This window comes from Rhipicephalus microplus, unplaced genomic scaffold (genome assembly GCF_043290135.1).
Source record: "Rhipicephalus microplus isolate Deutch F79 unplaced genomic scaffold, USDA_Rmic scaffold_14, whole genome shotgun sequence".
NCBI classification, from domain to species: Eukaryota; Metazoa; Arthropoda; class Arachnida; order Ixodida; family Ixodidae; genus Rhipicephalus; species Rhipicephalus microplus.
In genome coordinates, this window is record NW_027464587.1 from 27,842,559 (window position 1) to 27,863,520 (window position 20,962).

General features: G+C 45.5%; 1 protein-coding gene across 2 annotated transcripts in view; it reads right to left on the reverse strand.

Moving 5' to 3' along the window:
• LOC119181214 (tyrosine-protein kinase SYK) overlaps window positions 1–20,962 on the reverse strand; it is a 381,065-nt gene that overhangs the window by 119,978 nt on the left and 240,125 nt on the right. For both annotated transcript variants that reach the window (XM_075882940.1, XM_075882939.1), the window contains exons 6-8: window positions 17,939–18,139; window positions 11,707–11,976; window positions 4,118–4,414 (exon numbers count right to left, since the gene is read on the reverse strand). In XM_075882940.1, coding sequence (XP_075739055.1) covers window positions 4,118–4,414; window positions 11,707–11,976; window positions 17,939–18,139 — 768 coding nt within the window. The remainder of the gene's footprint in view (window positions 1–4,117; window positions 4,415–11,706; window positions 11,977–17,938; window positions 18,140–20,962) is intronic.

The following is a 20,962-nucleotide window of genomic DNA, read 5'->3' on the forward strand; positions in this document are numbered from 1 at the left end:
GAGCACACCCGGCAGGCCTCACCCACGAACCTGCTCGCGGCCACTGCACCCAGGCAGGAGCCGTTCAGCAGGCCCCGTCCTTGGACCTTGTACAGGCCGACGGACTCGACCTCGAACCGACACCGGAGCTCGACCTGGCCGACACGTACGGGTCCCACGTCCGGCTCAGGAACGCTGCCAGGAACTCGTCCTCTCGAGCGGCGCACCACTTCCTCTGCCTTCGTGGCCTCCACCCTCGAGCTCTTTTTCGCACGTGTCTCGGTACGGCTCGGCACCGCTGGCGATCTTCGATTCAGCCAGCAACTCCCCTGGCACCTGAATCCTCGGCCACCCTGGACCTCGCCCGGCTCTGTGGTCCTCCGTGCACACGCCCGCGTCTCGCCCGGCAGAACGTCTCGCTCGTCCCTAGCCGATGTTCGACACTCTGGTGACATTGGCGCTTGATGGCATGGGTGCGACTACTGAGCAGTCAACCCGCATTGGAGACGCGATGCTCCGTGCGGGGAATGGCCAGCCCGTCCAGCGATGAGCGTGCGCCGAGAGGCGATGCTCGACGCAACCGTGACCATTAGCCAGGCCACGTTCATCGCGGTGTCGAACGGCTGACCATGGAGACGCCTCGCCGAGATCCGCGATGCCCTCGGCAAGGAAGAGAACAGCAGGCCAGGTCGCGCTACGAGATGCAGTACTCGTGTCAGCAATGCCGCCCCAGCTGGGGGTGGTTGGACGGCAGCAGCGTAGACAGCCGCGTTCCCTGGCTGGAACCTGGATCGCCTGCGTCCGACGCTTCGGCCCGCTGTCTCCCGTCTGCCGCTGCTCCGGCTCGTCCCCAGCCACACAGCCTACAGCCACGTAATGGTCGCACGTGGCCCAGTCGTCGCACGCCACTTCTACGGGACACCACTGGTCATCAGCTGATTGGCGCACAGTTGCCTCGTATTCGCACGTGCCTTCTTCTCTTCTTCATTTCTTGTTGTCGTCGTCGTGCCACCTGCCCTCCGCTCGTCTTCTTCAGTTTTGGTTTGCCGTTCCTCGGCGTCTTTAAGTCCTTTCCTTACACAGGGGTTTGCGTTCGTGAGGGGAAAGTGCTGTGAAAGGGTGAAGCTGTTGGAGTGGTGTTCGCATGCCTTTAAAGACCCGCCATATTTTGGCTACCGGATGATGAACGTCCAGTGTGGAGCAAAAGCCGCGCCATCGTTGCCAGCTACGTTTACCCAGGTAACGCCGGATATGACGTGCTGTCCTTTGGCAGGCTCGAAGGTCTTCAGGACACTTTGTGCGCAATACTTTCCTTTCAGGTCGCCTACGAATAAATAGCACACAGTTTTTAAAACTCCTCATTGTATGACGAAAATCTGTCATTCTTAGTTGAAAGACGTGTGCATGCTTGTACGCAAGGAGACATCATTGTGAGAAATTCTTCGTCCTTGGTGGCAGCAGTAATTTCTTTGCTAGCGGCGTCTTTGAATGCATTCCAATCAGTAGATCTTGTAATTAATTTCTTGGATGGCATCTTCGCACCAACAGCTGATATCATGATTGGGTAGCGATCACTCCCTCGTGTTTCTAAGTCGGTGCACCAGTGAAAATTACAGGCAAGTAAGCTTGTTGCGAAGTTGACGTCGATGCTACTGGTAGTCGAAAAGCCTCGTAGATATCTGATGCTGCCGTCATTCAGAGGTTCGATGGAATGCTTTGAAAGTAGGTATGCGGGCTTGGCACCTCGCGCAGAAGTGTGCGAGCTGCCCCAAATTTCATCGTGGGTATTGAAGTCTCCACAAATGATGTGTGGAGAAGGTGTTCTTGAAATCAAATTTTCAAGTTTTGAAGCATCGACAGGCTTGCCTGGTTCCAGGCATACTCCAATGAGTGTGTATTTTTGTTTACCAATTGTTGTGATGGCACACACATATTCATTGTCATTGTGGGGGGGAATGTCAATCTCGGAGGCCGGAATGTCTCTGCGAATGCCTATGAGTAATCTGCTGATATGGCCAAGCCACTTTAAATGATGAACCACGTAACACATAACAATATTACCCGTTCAATCTGAAATGTGGTCCGACTCGTGATTCCGAGATGACGATGAAAGTGAAATGGTACGCTCGCACCAGCTGTCAGAAATCCGAAAGCTTTGAGCAAAGCCCGCGGGCGTTCCACTGGAATATGGTGCATGTGCTAAATATTTTATGTATTGTCAGTTCAGGTGGCGATGTCGTTGGGGAAGCCATGATTGCTACTGTGAAGAAACGCGCCCCTGCGGTGCGTTGGACGTCGACAACAGGGGCTCTATTGCAAGGATTCCTTCTACCTCTGGAAGACTTCTTGACGAGGGATTTGCGTGGACAAGGGCTTTGAGGGCTGCAAACAACATAAGAATCAGTATGCGTGTTACATATTGATCGGTGTTTCCGTGTTGCTCTTTCTCGCAGATCTCCTTGTCGTGTTGCGGTGACTGAGACCGGTGACGGTAGTGCTGGCTTGGTGGGTCTTGTGAGGTACGTTGCGATGATTTTGATGAAGACAACAAGCCGATGGATTTCCCACATTTCTTTTTAGTAACATCTGCGTACGTGTTAGCAGATGTCTTTTGGGTTTGAGTTGGTTGTTCCAGGGAGGAGTCTTTCATACTCGTGAATACCACATCACGGTTAGGTGGTGGTTAGTTCCGCTTTGGTGGTTTCCCTTGTGCTTGCTCCAAAGTGCGTGCGTGAGTAACAGCCTTCTTTTTCATGCATCTTTCATATGAGGCCAGGTGCGGGCTACCACAGTTTGCACATTTAGGTTGCTCTCTGGACCTGCATTTTTGTGCGAGTGAGGCCCAGCACACAATTTACAGAGCACCGGGACTGTGCAGTGTCTCGATATGTGACCATGCCTTTGACACTTGCAACACTGTGTAGCTGCCCCAACGTTTTCTGCAACCGGGTAACTACAGAAGCTAAGCGTGACTCTTCTATGTAGCGGTGAATTCTTGCTAATTTCCAAAATGACAGATCAACGACGTACCTCTTTGACTTTTCTTCCATCTTCGCGTGTGAAGGTCGTGAGCCTCCTCGCTGAAACGATTCCTTGATCCCATAGATAGTCTTGTAGTTCTTCATTTGAGTAGCTCAGAGGGACATCTTGTATTTTCCCATAGTTCGCCGTGTATGAGTACGGAACTCGGGCTTCTGCAGCTACGCCAGCCAGTTCAGTCACAGTGAGCAAACAGTTTGCTGCGGGTAGGGTTGAAACTGTAACCACCAAGCTTCCATCCTTGTTGAGGCGATGGTTAAGAACTGTCTCTTGGGCCGACGTTACAGCCGCTGATGCCACAATGTAAGGGTTCACTTTCCATAAGCTTCCGCCTTCCGCGGGAGGTCGGAAGACGACAGGAACGCCAGTTCCCCTTTTTTTCTTGTCAGACACAACCGTGAAGGGCACTTGGTCCATATCCTCTCTTCCCAATGATCGGAGCTGTCCTGCTCATCGTGCCGTCACTTCGTTAAGTGGTCATGGTCTGTAGTTCCCTCCACAGAGGCTGCAGGAGGCTTGCCACCACTGCCACCACAGAGGCTGCAGGAGGCTTGCCACCACAGAGGCTTGCCACCACTGCCATAGATGCGGCATCGAGTGCATCTGGCGGTGATGTTCCGGGTCGTGGTGGGTACGGCACAGGAGTGCCTAGAAGTCCTCTTCACGTGTTTTTTTTTCTCAGATGGATGGGAGGCTCTAGGTCGTTTCGGGTGGAGTGCGAAGCCCAGGAGAGCGATAGGGACTGTCAGACTGAGAAGAATATCGAAAAAATAGGAACTGGCCTAGCGCGGCTGATACATTTGAACTTCCTGCAACAATAGCTCTGATATTCAAAAGCGATTTGAATGTGCTTATAAAGAAATGCCAGAATGAAAGGGTTACTAGCACCTACAAGAGAAAATAAATTCTATTAGTTGTTTTCGACTAACCTGCAGTAATACTACGTTTGATCACCAGGCTTCTTCGCTATCTATCTATCTATCTATCTATCTATCTATCTATCTATCTATCTATCTATCTATCTATCTATCTATCTATCTATCTATCTATCTATCTATCTATCTATCTATCTATCTATCTATCTATCTATCTATCTCACCTCTTCTTGGGCGGCTCTTTCTTCCACGGCGGGTTCCTCGTCGTGGACGGTAGCCTCCGTTCCGGACTCGGCGAACGCAGCAGCAGAAGCGGCTGCTGCAGCGGCCGCTCGCCGCAGCAGCGCCTGCCGGTTCGCGTACACGGGGTCCTCCTGATAGTCCCGCCGCGCCAGCGAGTGACGCGGTGCCGGTACAGGACGCTCGCACGAATACTCGGACGGCACCGACGGCACTCGGCGCGGTAGGGTCTGCTCCATCTCCGGCAGCCTCTTGCCACCCGAGCTCTTGCGACGCATTGTCTGGCGGTGTGGGCGCACAAGCAATATCAGTCACGGCTTGAAAATGATTTGCAGCTGCTGTAGCTTCGTGGGTCTCATGCGATGCGGAGTAATTAAGCGGTCGGTGAATGAAAAAAAAATACTTAGGCCTAACTGTAATATCAAGGAAGAAAGCAGTGTGCAATGGAGACTAAAAAAGGTAGTCTAACTCTAATATCAAGGAAAACTGCAGTGTGCAGTGGAGAGTAAAAAAAAAGGTAGTCTAACTCTAATATCAAGGAAAACAGCAGCGTGCAGTGGGGAGTAAAAAAGGCTGTCTAACTCTAACATCAAGGAAGACAGCAGTGTGCAGTGAAGAGTGAAAAACGGGTCGTCTGATTGAATTAGGAAAAACCTACGAACAAGATACGCTTGCTCAAAGCAGGTTTTTTGAAGATAGATAAAGAGGCTTTTATCAAACAGTAGACACGAGCAGGCTTTTGATAGTGACACCAAGACCATAGATTCAAGGTTAGATCATCGCTTACGTGGCCGTATTTGCCGCGCTCTAGCATTCAAGAAAGATTAGGACTCGCGAACAGTAGTCTTGCATCATCAATGGCTGGCTTTCCTTCGTACTTGCATTACACACAACTGAGAAGTAGTTGGAAGACTCACTTCGTATGTTTGTACATGATTTCATATGTTTGCACTTCACATGTTTGCATATGACTGCATACACCTCCTTCGAATAATTTTATTTCAGTGTCACACGATTGCCAATGAACTCCATTAAAAACCATCAGTTTGAAACCTTATTAGAAAAATGGACGCAAATAGTTTCGCACCGATTTCACACGGCACTAAACAAGCATTGCACAGAGGCCGGAAAAGTCCATGCGCTGCTGCACCAAATAGCTACCCCTGCGTCTGCATGGTAGGTTTCCCTTGTACTCAAGCTGAAAACATTCTCAGTCGTACAATTACAGAAAGCATAATATGATTCCACAAAAAAGATTTTGTTTCTGATTTTCTCAAGAAAATGTGTTAACTGAAAGCATGCTGGCAGTCATGTGGCAGAGCGAGCAACAGTGCACGTTTGCTTTGGTGTGCATTTTCTCTACTTGCGCTGATTGTCAGACACTGGAAGTTATCGCCGAGCTCTTTCAAGTTGCACTGCCATCTAGATCACTTTGTTCTTTTCGATATGAAATGAACACTCTCATATTCAGTTCACCATGCTGTTGCGGAAGAGAGGTCCCACAATCATTCACATTTACATCTGGCACATTTGCAGGCGTCGACAAAAAACGAAGAAAGCCCGCGTAAATCACTGCTGTGGCTTTAAGTTATGTTTATGTAGTATGAAAAGCATCGCAATAAAAAAGAGATACATAGATGGTGCACGCAGAATTGAAAACTCTCATTCTAAATATCAGGACAACGTTTTTTTTTCACGAGGTGGGCTGCAGAGAGTATGTGCATATATACGAGCACATTTTTTCAATAATGGACATTAGGAACAAACTTAGCATTGAAAGAACTTTAAATACGATAAAATATTTATTATGTTGCCTGCGGATAGTATGTGTTCGCAGTTTTTTTTTTCGGAGCTACAGATTGATGGCGGCGAGAGTACTGACTATCGCAGTTAATGGATAGCGTGGAACACTTGTTGCAAACGCTCTGTTTGCCTTACTTGAGGGTAGGGACACCGTGAGACACAAAACGCATCCCTGTTGACATAAATACAAAAGAGTTAAGGTTTGCGGGTGCCTTTGTAACAGGGTATTAGGCGTATTTATATTTACTCTAGAGCTAGCTGGTTAGTTAAGCCAGCGCACAGTAGGAAAAAAAAACTGCAATCGTCCACTCTACCAACAAAGAGAGTTCTTGCGCTGTGTCGTCATGGTTTCTAGTGTGTGCTGGTATAAGCTATCGGTACGTCATTCTTTTAGGTATTTGCCGGTGTAGGTCAGTACTTCTACCTCACCCTACAATGTGATGACAGGGCACCTTCGCACCAAACTGACGTAAAAAAAACTTGAAAAATACGGCAGAAACGCTACACATTTGCTATCACTTGGGAAAGCGACGTGGTTTTGCTACTGCCATAGTTCTGCCTAGTTGATGTGTAAAAAGAAATAAAAATTCACAGCATATTCGCTGCGTGAATGAAAATGAGTGGGGCGAAGCGTCGGTCCCTTCATACATTCATGTGTCCGTCCATCTGTGTATGCGTCCGTGTGTCCAATCACGTTCGAGAATGCAGATGGCGCACGGGTAACACCGACGAGACGCGAGCCAAAGAAGCCAAGCGCAAGCGTCTTTAACCGCTCTGCTTCGTCCATGCCCCACCAACGATCCGTAATGATCCGTACGTACGATCCGTACGTACGGCGACTATCCAGAAAACTGAGAGAGGCATTCGTTCTCCGCTTACTAAGGCACAGTTCACGCAGCAGCCAATCGGAGAGTAGCGGTAGAGCGCCATCTAGAATATCCTTATTCAACTGCAGTTTGTATGTACTTTTATGAGGCACCGCCATTTGTTATACTGCTCGGGAGATACTGCATTCTTTTCTTTCTAGTTCCTTCTCTCGGTTACGCGTGACCCATGACAATGTTGGACTAACAATAGGTTCGCCCCTAAAAAAAGTGAGAACGGAGACAGTCTTCGTAATAGCTGAACTATTCGAAAAGATGGTGCTCGTGCTGTTGAAGCGAGTGCTTCTTCTTCCAATTACATTTTTTTGCACTTAGTCTTCTTTCTATGTGTTGTAGCGTTTGTCTTTTGTGGGCTTAAGAGGTTCAATCTAGCAATACATTGAGCCCATGAAATGTTGATAAATGGTGAAAAAAAATGTCTATTTGCCTAATGATGACGTTTTGTCGGGCACTGCATCAGGTACAGCGGCACATGTAGATTGACCATGACTATATTCTCGCTTCATACGCTTTGATTCAATAAGGCGCAACGCCTTAATCACGTGTCCATTCACAATATTTCTACCGGTAACTGCAATAATGAGCTGAGGCATGCATGCATAGTTGACGCGCACACTTGTGATAACAAAATTCGGCAGATTCCACATTCGTTATGCAAATCATGTGGAGGGGAAGGTGACCGCGTTGCAAATTTTTTATTGAGCTACACGTCATAAAGTTACGCTAAACATATATACAAAAGTTGCATACATATACTTGTGTTGAAGAGTTGCAGCTGTTTGTATAACCAGTTGTTTGCACCTCCGCAACGATGATGACTGGTACATGCTTATTAGCAACATCAAAGCTGATATGAAACGCTGGCCCTGGACCCTGCTACATAAATCAACTTCAGCGCATGTCAACTAACCACAATTAACGTTAAACCGGCGTGACGGCTCTATCAAAGGAGCACATATGTAATGTTTGTAAAAGTGGGTAGGCAGCACTGGAATCACTATTGCCGTTTCACTGAAAATCAGCGCCCATTTGAAAAGTATTTCCGAGGCCCCACCGTGGTGGTCTAGTGGCTAAGGTACTGAGATACTGACGCGCAGGTCGCGGAATCAAATGCCGGCTGCGGCGGCTGCATTTCCGATGGAGGTGAAAATGTTGTAGGCTCGTTTGCTCAGATTTAGGTTCACGTTAAAGAACCCCAAGAGGTCGAAATTTCCGAAGCCCTCGACTACGACGTCTCTCAGATTCACATGGTGGTTTTGGGACATTAAACTCCACATGTCAATCAATCAAATTATTTCTGAGTTCTGGTTTAGCTCTGTGGTAAAATGCTCCACTGCCACACAGAATGCTTAGGTTCAATTTCAGCTGGGACCCTGACATTTATTCTTTAGAATCGTCGGGTCGGCGCTACCTATGCTGGGTATTTCTTAATGCTCGTGCGCTAAAATTGTCCATGTGTGTCCTCGTCGTTCTTTGGTGGATACTAAGTGTCAAGCACTTGTGGTACATACCCGCATACCAGTGGCCTATACCCACACGTGGGTGGTGGCACTGTCTGGCGGGAAATGAATAACGACATATGTGACGGCATCGGGACATTATTTATGTCTGGACCAGCTCGTTATATTTGTCAAACCATCTTACCATACCATGCTAATTTTTGTTTACACCAAGTTAATGGGGTGACCACAGGAGCGCCATAACATAAGTGGCTAGATAGATAGATACGTTCAAAATTGCCGAAGTTCGCTAAAAAATGCTTCGCACTTAAAATACAAGCATCTTAACATTCCGGCCTAAAGGCAGACGTAAGCGCAGACGCTTCAAACAAACAAGAATTCTGCCGAGTTACTTGTGTGGCCTTGCATAAAGGCAGACAAGCTTACTCGGTTAAATAAAAACCTATTAGTAACAATATAAAAAAATGAAGACTATAGTTTTTAAGCCAGGTACCTGGCGTATCGGATCGACAGACGTAGCTCAAAAAATACGCCTTATTACTACTTCCACAACCTCAACGATGCTGTTTATTAGCAAAGTGGTGAACTCCATTACGTGGTAGTGGATCATGATTTTTTGTGGCGCTGCAAATCATAAGCCAAGGTGAGGCACGTGCTACAAACATATCCATGAACTAGAATGAACAGGGGGTGCGCAACACCAACTGCGTATTTTTGTTCATCATTATGCTTTACATGAATATATAAGGAATTTACACATACATATGCATTTTTAGAGCTAGTTTGGAGTATGATGCTGCCTACCCGCTTTTACAAACATTAGATATGTACTCCTTTGATACAGCTGTCACGTCAGTTTAACGTCAATTGTGGTTGGTTGCCAAGCGCTGAAGCTGATTCTTGGATCCTGGTTGTTGTCTGTCAGAGGCATTCAGAAAGCGATAGGGTGTTCTTGAATGTCTAGAATTATTTAGAAGGTGGTGAAGTTATATTCATTTTGTACTGTATTTTCTCTATTTTCTCTATGCTTTCGTGATATTCGACTGAATGCAGATCAAAAAAAAAACCAGTTCAATCCCTCTGCATTTCTTTTCTTGCTTCCTCGGAACACAAACGTGCTTGATGCCATGGTCTACCAGCAATTCAGTGGCATATTTTAGTCACGGAAATGACGTCAAAGTATGCAGATGATGAGGTGTCAAAATGAAAAAAAAATCCGTGAACGCGCACCGAACCACCAACATCTCGGTCCGCAACAACAGATACCGAGCACACTATCCACAGAGCCAGAGCCACAGAGTCTTGCTGCTTTGCAAACCCGGCTTTTATTATATCTCATTATTCTCTTCCGCAGTGTTCCTTATAATCAGGTTAGTGTCAGCGTCAAGGTGTAATAAATTACAGTAATTCATCACTACTGAGGCCTTCGAAATTAGCAACTGCAACGCGGGTTGATGCGCATCCGTGCCTTTCGGCATGATTTCAATAAAAGTGCAACTTAGTCAACACCTCTACGACGGCCGCTACAGGGAAGTGGCAACCTTAACCCAAGCACTGGCCTCATTCATGGCGTCCATCCAAACGAACAAAATCACAGCATATCCAAGGAGTGAATAATGATGACTGGGGCGAAGCATCTGCCTGCCTGCCTGCCTGCCTGCCTGCCTGCCTGCCTGCCTGCCTGCCTGCCTGCCTGCTTGCCTGCCTGCCTGCCTGCCTGCCTGCCTGCCTGCCTGCCTGCCTGTCTGTCTGTCTGTCTGTCTGTCTGTCTGTCTGTCTGTCTGTCTGTCTGTCTGTCTGTCTGTCTGTCTGTCTGTCAACTATACGAAATCATCATCATACGAATACCACTAAAGTCATCAAGTGATATTATGTCCAAAAATGAATGGATGGTTGCTATGAGCATCCCCTTCATAACGGGATGGTAACATGTGTGCCACCATGCTCGGAAGGAAAAAAAAACGAAAATAAAACTTTCGTTTTATGTTGGCCAAATGCCTTAACTACTTGAATAATTTGATTCTATGATAACAAAGCAAAATATAAATTCATGGTTCCTCTCTCTGCCTCTTCCGTCAGAATGACCTCATTTTCCCACTATTTCTGTCTTTTATCTCTACTGTTCTGCCACCAATGTTCTAAGCGTCTATTACTTGCTTTTATCGATTACGTGTTCAGCTTTCTGTGGTTCTCAATAAACCGCGAAGCCTCATGCAGGCTTGTGCCTACACGTACACCTTGGTGGATATCGCCACATTCAATCATAACATGTTTCATTGTTTTCTTGACTACCCCACAGCACCTAAATTCTTCTTTTTTATTGAAGCCCACTTTATGACTACGTGTTCTAAGGCAACCCGACCTCATCTCGAACAGTAAAGAGCTTTTGCTTGATTTGCCATAAAGCCTCTTCCTCCTCATTTTGTTTTTGCTGTTTCGGTAGTTACTGAGAGCCGGCTTCATTTCCATACAACTCTCCGCCTCTCTCACTTCTCACTTAATGCTCCTTGTTCCAACGTCACCCACATTGCCAACCTGATATTTACTGGTAAGCCTCCTAGTTCTTTTTCTCCCCTTTGTGTGCACGCTCTTTCTATGCAAATACTTGAACACCTGCTCTGCCCATCTACTCTTCTTTATTTTTCTTAGCCTCTCTTGAAATCTCATTTTGCTCTGAGCTTCCCTTTATTAAAAGCTTGTCCAAGGACATATACACACAGCGTCTTCTAGTGAAAAATTCTGAAAATTAACTAGAAGTGGCTACTACTGCAGTAAACTACTACGAGGGACACAATCCAACCCCGAAGGAGCTTCACCCCTGAAATATCACTGTTACACACGCTTGCTTCACGTGGTTGTGATACCATGCTTCTCGTTTACGCTCACCCCGAGAAAAATTTTGGTGGGCAACAGGGGCGACCTGACGCCAATAAGTTAGCCTCTGGCGTGACTGCTGTGTTGAATCATGCTTGAACATGCCACGGGAGGGACGGTAACCTTAGCTTAAGTTCCGCCTCTAGTATGCGCCTCTCTCCTGGCTATCATGCCTCTTTATGTGTTTACGTACTCGCCGTTATCTACAGCTCATGCATGTTTGTCGTCGGGATGGAAATGTACCACAAAGAGTCAACGTCGATGCATCTATGCTAAATAGTGCTATGACTGCTAAACATCAACGACACTGTGCAAGCTCTCTTTATTAACAGTACAGAAAACATTCAAATAGGAACGTTTTACTTTCATGTTATCAACCACGTTTTTCTTATTTGAATAAATATTTTATTACCTTAAATAAGAAATCCATTCGTACAGTTACTAAGTGAGAATTCTGTTATCGATGTTTACTAAACAATAGACCAATCTTCTCATGCACAACCAGGCCTCCTAGCTGCGTTCACAGAACGCGCCGGTGCTCTGCTTACTCACCTTTCGATCTCCGTCTCCAGAAAATAGGTAGCTAATGAAGCCTGGCAGTAAATGGTCGAAGCTGGAAGCCTTGTGCAGCCGGCTGCCCATGGCTGACCGCCGGCCACCTCCTGATGATGTGTGTGCTCCACACGTGGAGTGGTGGCAGCCGATAGTGGCCGCAGTTGATGTGGCCGGAAGGTGGAGTTGGTGCTGCGGCGGCGGTGACGAGCACGATAGGCGTGATGGTGCTCGAAGCCGAGGCATGGTCCGCGATCGCTCCATCGCCTGCTGCGTGGACATGGTGGTGTTAGTGAGGCGTTGACCGACTAAGTTAATCGTTCCTCACTCTATTCACAATACTGAAGAAGGAAAAGAATGGCTATAGTGATACGAAAGTCACGGCCATTATTGTGCTACTTTATCGATGCTTTATTCATGCTGGCAATATAAAAGAGGGGAAGATGGAGAGAGTGAAAAATAAAAAAAAGGACGTCGACGTCGACGTAGCACTAGATAAAAGAAAGAAATGCGTTTCCACGTAGTCGGGTGGATGGGCTGCTGCACATTAATAGCCCGGCAAGTAATTTGGCGTTCTACTACTTTTCCTACGACTGTTATGTGACTGTTGTACTGCTTCCAGTGTGGCGCGCTCACGCCCGTAGTCACCGGTGGGAAACGCAGACTCACGTTTCTGATGACTACTGCAACAGCCAATGGGAAAGATGAGCGAGCAACAGGACTGAACGTTTCGTACGCACCAACGCCTTTTCCTCCTTTCCCCTTTCCGCACTATTCCACCATCCATACTTAAATTGATGGGAAATCAAAGCGTGCGTCCTGGTGTGTGCAAGAGTCAGGCCCGTAGCCACAACAATTTTCGGGGTGAGGGCACCAGTTGAAGGCCTTAAAATATCTGTATATTCATTATTTATTCTCACTAAAACACCTCCTACCATCCGAATTTTGGGGGGTGGGAGCCTGGGCTTTTTAGGGTACCCCCCCCCCCCCCCAGCTACAGGCCTAGCTTGAGTGGAATGTTAGGAGAGGAAAAAAATGAAAATAGGGTTGATTGTGGAGCGAGAAAGAATGAATGCTCGTCCAGCTTTGCCTCTCAGTGGAGCCGAGGGTCTATTGCGGCATTGTAACTGGGTTCGCACGAAAAGCTAAGGCGCGCTATTATAAAACTCTTTTTGCATCGGTACTGAGAAAAAATACAGAAAAAACGTGAAAAATTATCAATGACGGCATAAGCCCAAATAAACGAGGAACCATCTTTTCGTGAAGTCATCCATAAATAATGAAAAAGTGACGGGCACCGCTCTGACAATCATTTCGTGAATATGATGACGTCATCAGATAGAGCGGTCAGTGGCACTGATGTTAATGCATGTACGTATAGCATTTTCTTCAAACCGACTGACGAGACCGAAATTTCTCGTACTTTTAAGCCTAAAAACAGCAATGCTGTTTATGCAGATGATGTTCAAATCAAACCAATAAAGTTTGTATTTGACGTCATCGCACTGGTGTTTAATCTTGTTGTATAAAACTGGCCATTTTCCAATTGCTCTGAAGAAAGTCAGGGTGTCAGCGATTTTTAAAGTTGGCAATCGAAATAACTTGGGAAACTACAGTTCGATTTCTATTCTGTCTGCCTTTTCTAGAAGTTTAGAATCTCTACACGAATCTCCATACGAATGAACAGTTTTTTTAAAAAAAAGAATGACATTCCATTTAACTGTCAGCACGGATTCCGCCCAGGCAGGTCGACAGAGACGGCGTTGTTATATGAAAAGGAACAAATAAATAATAAGATAGATGGGGGTAAACTAACGTTAGGCATATCATAGATTATAGCATGGCAATCAATCTCTTAAACCATGACATTTTAATTAGAAAGCTAGAACACTATATTATCCGTGGCGTCGCAAATTTGTTGCTCGGTCGTGCCTTTCTGGGCGGACTCAGTGCGTTGCTATTGAAAAATTCTGCTCCTCATATTGTGAACTTAAAGCGGCAGTACCGCAGGGTAGCGTAATGGGACCAGCACTATTTAATGTCTACGTAAATTATATCGCTCAAATCGTTAGAGATGCATCCAAGTTACTATATGCTGACGATACAAGTTTGTTTCTCTCGGACGGTGAACTTGATCATGTGTTACAGAATTGCCGCAGTGCTCTTTCTAAACTATCGGCATGGTCTAGTAATAATGCGCTAACAACTAACAGCTCAAAATTAAAGACTCTATTATTAAGGGCTAGAAGGAGACAGTCTTGTTTCAGTGATGAAATATTTTGGGTGGCACTCCCAATGAAATTCTGATGAAACACAAAGTATTAGGTGTTACGTTTTCAGAAAATATGAATGGACGTATCACGCAGAACTACTTGCAAAATCACTGTCATCTGCCGCTGGTGCGCTATCTCGCTGTCAACATTGTTTTCCGGAAAAGGTAAAATTGCAGATATATTACGCCCTGTTTGAATTGCATCTTAACTATTCCGTGCTTGTGTGGGCCACCACCACCACAAAAGGCAGCATTCGCGCACTTCTTTAGCTTTAAAAACGCGCGCTTGGACTAATAGCGAACGTACCCAATTTTTATTCTACATTGGCGCTTTTTCAAAAACATAAGATATTATGTGTGAGAAGTCTCTAAGAATATTGACTCCTATATTTATTTTATTTCGGCTCCTACAATAGTAAGTCATTTTTGAAATATATGTCACAGTTTGAATACAAAAATAGTGACTCGTGCACTCCTAGCCACGACATGTGGTCCACACCATACAGGCACACAAATTACACTATGCAATCTCTGAGGCATAGCCTACCTTCGATACTAAATAAATTGGACAGGGAAGGATTTATTTCAAATATATTGATGCGTAAAGAAATGCGAGAATACTTTTGCAGGTATGAATGAAGGGATAAAGAAAAGAGTTTTGACACTTAAACATTACTTTCTGCTTCTCAATGTGTTCTTCCCTCAGTGTTTCGATAAACATTGTGTTATACCATTATGCATCGCAGCCATCTTTGAAAAAGTCATTTTCATTATGTTGTAACTACCACTGTTTTTGTGCTTAGCAATGCATTAAGAGGTTTCCTATTTCTAAAAGCATCAGATTTGTATGTTTTTAAACATCATGTTTGTAAGTGTTATTCAATATGTTTGTTTTTCATTTTTCAATTTCAATAAAAATGTGATTTTTTTTCCTGGATATATACCTAAAACATATATGACTGCTAGTTTTGTTGTTACTGTTGCCATGTGAGTGCCTTCAGGCATATTCAAGCTGTATGATGCAGCTTTTCGGCTGACGGTCCCCCAACAATGTTGTTGAAAATAAAAACCTTTCTTGTTATGATTATTACGTGACGCAAGTTTCACTTATCATGTTAGGGGTAACTTTATAATGTGGATATACCAAGTATTTTTTAAAGTGCGTGGCACATTTGGAGGCCGGGCTGTCGTATGCTGTCGTCGTCGCTTCGTCTTTTTTCTCTTGTTCTTCGAGTGCCATCTAGTTGGTATTAACAATGGACATTGCTGCTATGAATCAAAGCCTTTTGTGTTTGGTCTGGTGACCAGAGCTGGTGACTGTCTGGGGTTTCGGTGTTGTTGCGATGGGTTTTAAGTAGCTGGTGGTAGTAGCTACACACGATATGACTAAGGTTACCTTTCCCTGCGGAGCAATGCTTCAAGTAGGAGTGAGCCCAACGTAGCGTCCTGCATTTCGCGTTGACGGGCCAGCCAATTTTGATGATGAGGAAATGTTTGAGTGTGTTGTTTCACACAGCAAGACAGAGTGAAACAACACAACCCCTATTCCCCAACTTTTTAAGTTTCAATGTGCGTATAAAAGTAAGCACACAAAACAAACATGAAAATACATCTGAAGGATTCGGGCAGTACTCGCCTTGGTGGTCTAGTAACAAAGGTACTCGGCTGTTGACCCACAGGTAGCGGGATCGAATCATAGCTGTGGTGGCTGCATTTTCGATGGAGGTGAAAATGCTGTAGGCCCATGGGCTCAGACTTGGTTGCACGTTAAAAAAACCCAGGTGGTCGATATTTCCGGAGCCCTGCAGTGCGGCGTCTCTCATAATCATGTAGTGATTTTGTTTGAACCTCACGTATCAATCATCAGTCAAGAATTCGGGCACTCCGGACGTAAAATCTTAGTTATAACTCTGCCCCTGAGTGGCCGGTCATATAATTGCAGTAATTTACTTGGCAGGTTGATGGGTCGAAGGTTAAGAGCTCTATTAGAAATGTCAGAAAAATAGTCCGCCTTTGACTAGAGTAACTAGACCATTATATCGGTTGTGATGAATGTAGAGAAACTGTCATGTGGTGTCTCTGTTGAAAACTAAATGTTGTCTACAATCAAAGCCACTGATATGTGAAGCTCACCAGTGCAAGCGACCTAGGCCAGGTGTGCTTGAGAAGTATCGGCGGCGGAGTGAATTAGTGCATCACTTGCTCTTTTTTTCCCTCAATAAAATCGTGATCATATCCATGAGGGGGATTGGACCACTTTTCAACAAACAAGGTAACCCCGCCGTGGTGGTCTAGTGGCTAAGGTACTCGGCTGCTGACCCGCACGTCGCAGGATCGAATCCTGGTGGCGGCGGCTGCATACTCGATTGAGACGAAAATGCTGTAGACGCATGTGCTCAGATTTGGGTGTACGTTAAAAACCCCAGGTGGTCATATTTCCGGAGCCCTCCACTATGGCGTCTCTTATTATCATATGGTAGTTTTGGGTCTTTAATTATCACATATCAATCAATCAACAAAGAAGGCACATAAACGAGGGGATTTAAGAGGCTTAGCTAGCTGCTGAAACAAACAATGCTTGGACGCAAAGAGTCACGCTAAATGGAGGAGAGACTCGAAGTAGATAAGAGTGATGATTTGGGCATGTTGGTATGGTAGCATAATAATTGATGGTAGCGTAGGCTAAGTACATTGATAAAAGAAGGCACATATCGCTGTGGAGTCTTCAATGTGCCTTGCCTTCTTTTGTTGAGATCCTTTGTGCGGTCATAGAAGACAATTGTATGCGCCAATTCTGGGCATTGACCAAGCACCATGCGGTTGATACAAGATGTTTTGGTGATGAAATAATTGTACCACCAGCTCGTGAACTCAGATTATTTATGCATTGCCACTGCACCTCATAGCACAAGTATGAACTCACCGAGTGTCGTTGATCCACTTCAACAAATCTAGCCCTGTCAACTTATATTTCCTACGCCGTGACACTGCAGTTCTGCTTGTGCAGGAGGGGTCGTGCTGAAGTCAGAGAGCGCACAGTATATGCTTTCTGCGACGCCCTGTTACAGAGACAATGTTGCATGTAATGACATTCGTCTTTAACATTTATTGCTTAATCTGTGTATTATTTTCATTCATCCGTACCAGTCGACTCAAAATAACGCAATCACTTCTCAGCTTTTTTCATTTCTTTCGAACCCACTGGATAGCACAGTCAGTTCCTGCTATTGTCTTGTGTGGCTGCCCACGTGTATAATGAGTATATATCTGCGTTTATTTTGTTTGGCGTTTAACTGCTAAGACACCGAACGAAGCAGGAGTACTTGTCTGCATATTGTGGAAATACTAATTGATTCACATTACTTCATTATTTCTGCATTTCCTAGACATCACCTCTGGCACTCGAAACTTGTGCTCCGTCTTGCGCTTGAGTGAAATATTGATACGGGGAAACGGTATTGCGGTTGATTAGCTGGTCCAGACTTTATGAGGTAGTCGCATGTTATTCACCTTTTTAGCCAATCTAGAGGTCGGCGATTGCTACAGTTCAACCTCAGAATGACGACAGAAAACAAAAAGAGTTTTGTTGTCCTTCTGAGCTCACGCTATAACACTCGTGATGACTTACCAACTAGTCCAGACCACCACGCTTCTAGAGGTCTGCCCAGTGAAGTGCCTCATTTACGGTGTCTTATGGTTCCAGCCGACTAGACTATGGGGTACGGTCCGGATAATAGTGACCACCAGCGAATATTAAGCGTACAGTGGCGTTTAACAGGGCTACAGCTTTCATCCGGTTTGAAATTGTCGTAGCTGAGGTTATGGACTGCGTCTTTCTGGTCACCAGCTGATAGCCGTAACCAATTGGTCAGTGCTGCTGCCGAATTTAGAAAATGGATGCTGCGGACAGCCCTTAAACAAGCGTGCTGGTGGAGCGAATATAACTTTGGCCATGCTTACCTGTGGCGTGATGCTGGCGACGAGCCGGTTGAGAATGCCTGTGCGTGTGTTGGTGGTGGTGGTCGCCGCAAAGCTTCGCCGCTGCTCCACCCTGCTGACAGTGCTGGTCGGCTTTACCACCAGGTGGCAGTCGGGGCGTACGCACGCTTCGGTCAGCGGACACCAGAGGCCATCGCTGAAGAGGGTGTAGTGGCTGATCAGCTGCAGAGGTCGGACAAGTATACTCTGTGTGAACTCAGAGCGTCACTCTGCTGTACCGTCGAAATCGTAGCTGCAGTTTAATTCAGTTCTTATTTGTTTGTTACCGATTGACCACTTGCTACGTCTACAACTACACCCTGGTCATTAGGCTAAATTGTTCTAAGCTAACAAGGTTGTTGCTTGGTGACGTATGTGAGTAGAAACACTGGCAAAAAAGACGAATAAAGGGCAATGCTCTTTGGTGTCTCGCAATATTTTACAGAGAAAGCTGCTATCAGATAACAACGGCAGTGGTATTAAGGCAGTTGTCTCCCACCGCCACTACCGCCAATGTCCATAACCGCTATCATGCGAAATCAGACAAAAATTTAAGAACATATTGGATACTCTTCCCGATTATCATTGTCAATCAAGCCTGAGTACCTCTGACGGCGAGTGTGGTCTGGTGCCTGCAACCTCGCTTTTTGTCACTGAAGTTAGTATTGCTTATTGAACTTGGAAACTTTGAAGTGCATTTTCCCACTGCATATTTAACAACAAGAGATGAACTGACTGTAGGCTGGAGTACGTTTTTAAAACAGAGCCCGCTCTATCACAGGAGAGTCACAGTGCAAGAAAGTCTTCCACAAAGAACACATCGGCCTATGAGACATTTATAAAGCACATGACAGCCTATTTTAATCTTTTTCGTATTGCTATTTTTTCAGCATTGCGTTATTTATATTTATTATTTGTAATGATTGGTTGGGATATTACATATTATCCTTCCCGAATATTTTGCAACACACCGCAGAAACATCAGACAATTTATAACATGGCTACAGCTCAACAAAATAGGTCAACTCTATATGAAGTACCCCCCACCAAGGACAGGTATATAACACACAAAAATACACAATTTTTAACTGTCCAATTTTATTATTACTCGCCATAAAAGGGCATCAGTAAATTATGGAACACCAAACAGACGAAACTATCACACATACACTAACATCACGTGACAACTGCCACTACATGCAATCTCAATGTAGCAGCACGTGTGCTGCAGCTTCAGGCAGACCTTATATGTGGCTTGAAAAAGAAAGCGTGTTGGTCATGTGTTTTTGAAAAGGCAGTGCCAGAAGCTCAACACATCATTTACGCTTTATGCTACCATTTCAGGAAGACTTCTCAACTGTGCATCGTTAGCTTTTCTGACATATTTAGAACCTTGATAAGTAGAATTATTTGTTGCTCAAGATATCGCTTTACAGCATCAGAAGTGATGATCAGCATAGACAAGTATACTAAAAGGTCTTCGTGCAAGTTATGCCATCTCTGCCCAGAAATCCCAAGCTAATAAATGTGCACATGGCTGTTTAAAAGTGCAGGTCCTAAAGTTTCAGGTAAAACGCCACGTGTCCACAAAAAAGTCAGGCCATCTGCCGCTAAAAAGAACCACAAATATGTAGAGGAGCGGGCGCTAACGCTTACAGTGGCGGCGACGTTGACGCGGGTGCTCAACACGGCGTGGCGCAGTAGAGAAACCCTGGGAGGCGCAAAGCATGAGAGTGATGAACCATTGGTTACTACTTGATCATGCCAATCGCTTTCAATGGGCAGTGAGAGACGGAAGACTCCGCTTGGTCGAAGAGACCCACAATCCGCTTTTAGTTAACGCACACACTCTGCAAATTTTTATTGTTCAACAACGCACAGGAGAAATCCCTCTCCGGCACTATGTTAATAGTTAAGATAGAATGCCTATATATACGTGGTGGCCAGTAAATGGACTTACATCACGAGCAGATGTTTCTTTTTAATTAATACATAAGCTAGCAGGCATTACATGCGTCGGCGTTGCGAGGCGAGAGGGGGGAGCATAGGAGACGAAAGCAGTTTCGTTTACATAGTGTGAAAGCGGACACCAACGCGGTGGGACACAGACACGAGCAACAGATGCTTCGTATCTAAAAAATCTTGCACGCCGTTGCTTAGCAGCTTCGCTCACCGGCGAGGACAGTCAGCGCAGCCACTGCGCCCAACACGTCAGCAGCGTACGAGCGACAAAAATCGCGCGCTTCTACCAGGGGTACCCCAGCCAGCTTTGCACACTAGGCATTTGAGTCCTGGCCCTTCATGCTTGAACATGGCCGGTGACGGGTTGTGGTTATACTCTATGTTGTCTACGCCAGTATAAGACATACCATCGTCCAAGGAGGTCACACTAGTGTGAACTTCTGCCTTCTTTTTGTTAGGAAAGAAGTAATGCTAAGTCCCTGTCACTACTCCTCTGAATAAAATATTTGTTGTTCTTCATACCGACAAAGACAAACATATGCGATAGAACGCGAATCGGAAGCTTACGAACGAGTAGTTCAGCAGGGGCGCCTGTAGCCTAACAGAGAAGCGTCGACGTCTCGAGGGCTAAAAAGAGGACACGTGACGTCGTTCAAAGCAAGCAGGGCCTAGAACACCACACTTTTTGAAGAGAACTGGCTTGGTGGTGACTAGAAAACCCAGATTTTCGGGATATCGCTAAAAATTTTGCAGATCCCACGATATCCGAAGCATGAATGAGAAATGTTGACATGCCACTTTGAAATCAAAACAACGTTACGAGGTGGAGGGAAATGGTGCCGTAGTACATGCCCTCCGTGTCATGATTATAATGTTTGGATGTGTTGTTTACCTTCGTCATCTATTCACGTCACGTAATGACAAATTTAGCATATGTGAAGTTAGTGAAACGCCCGCGAGCACACTATAAACATTGTATGTTGTTGTGTTCTTACATGACACGCGTGTCATGACTATCACGTTTGCACAAGTCATATACCTTTG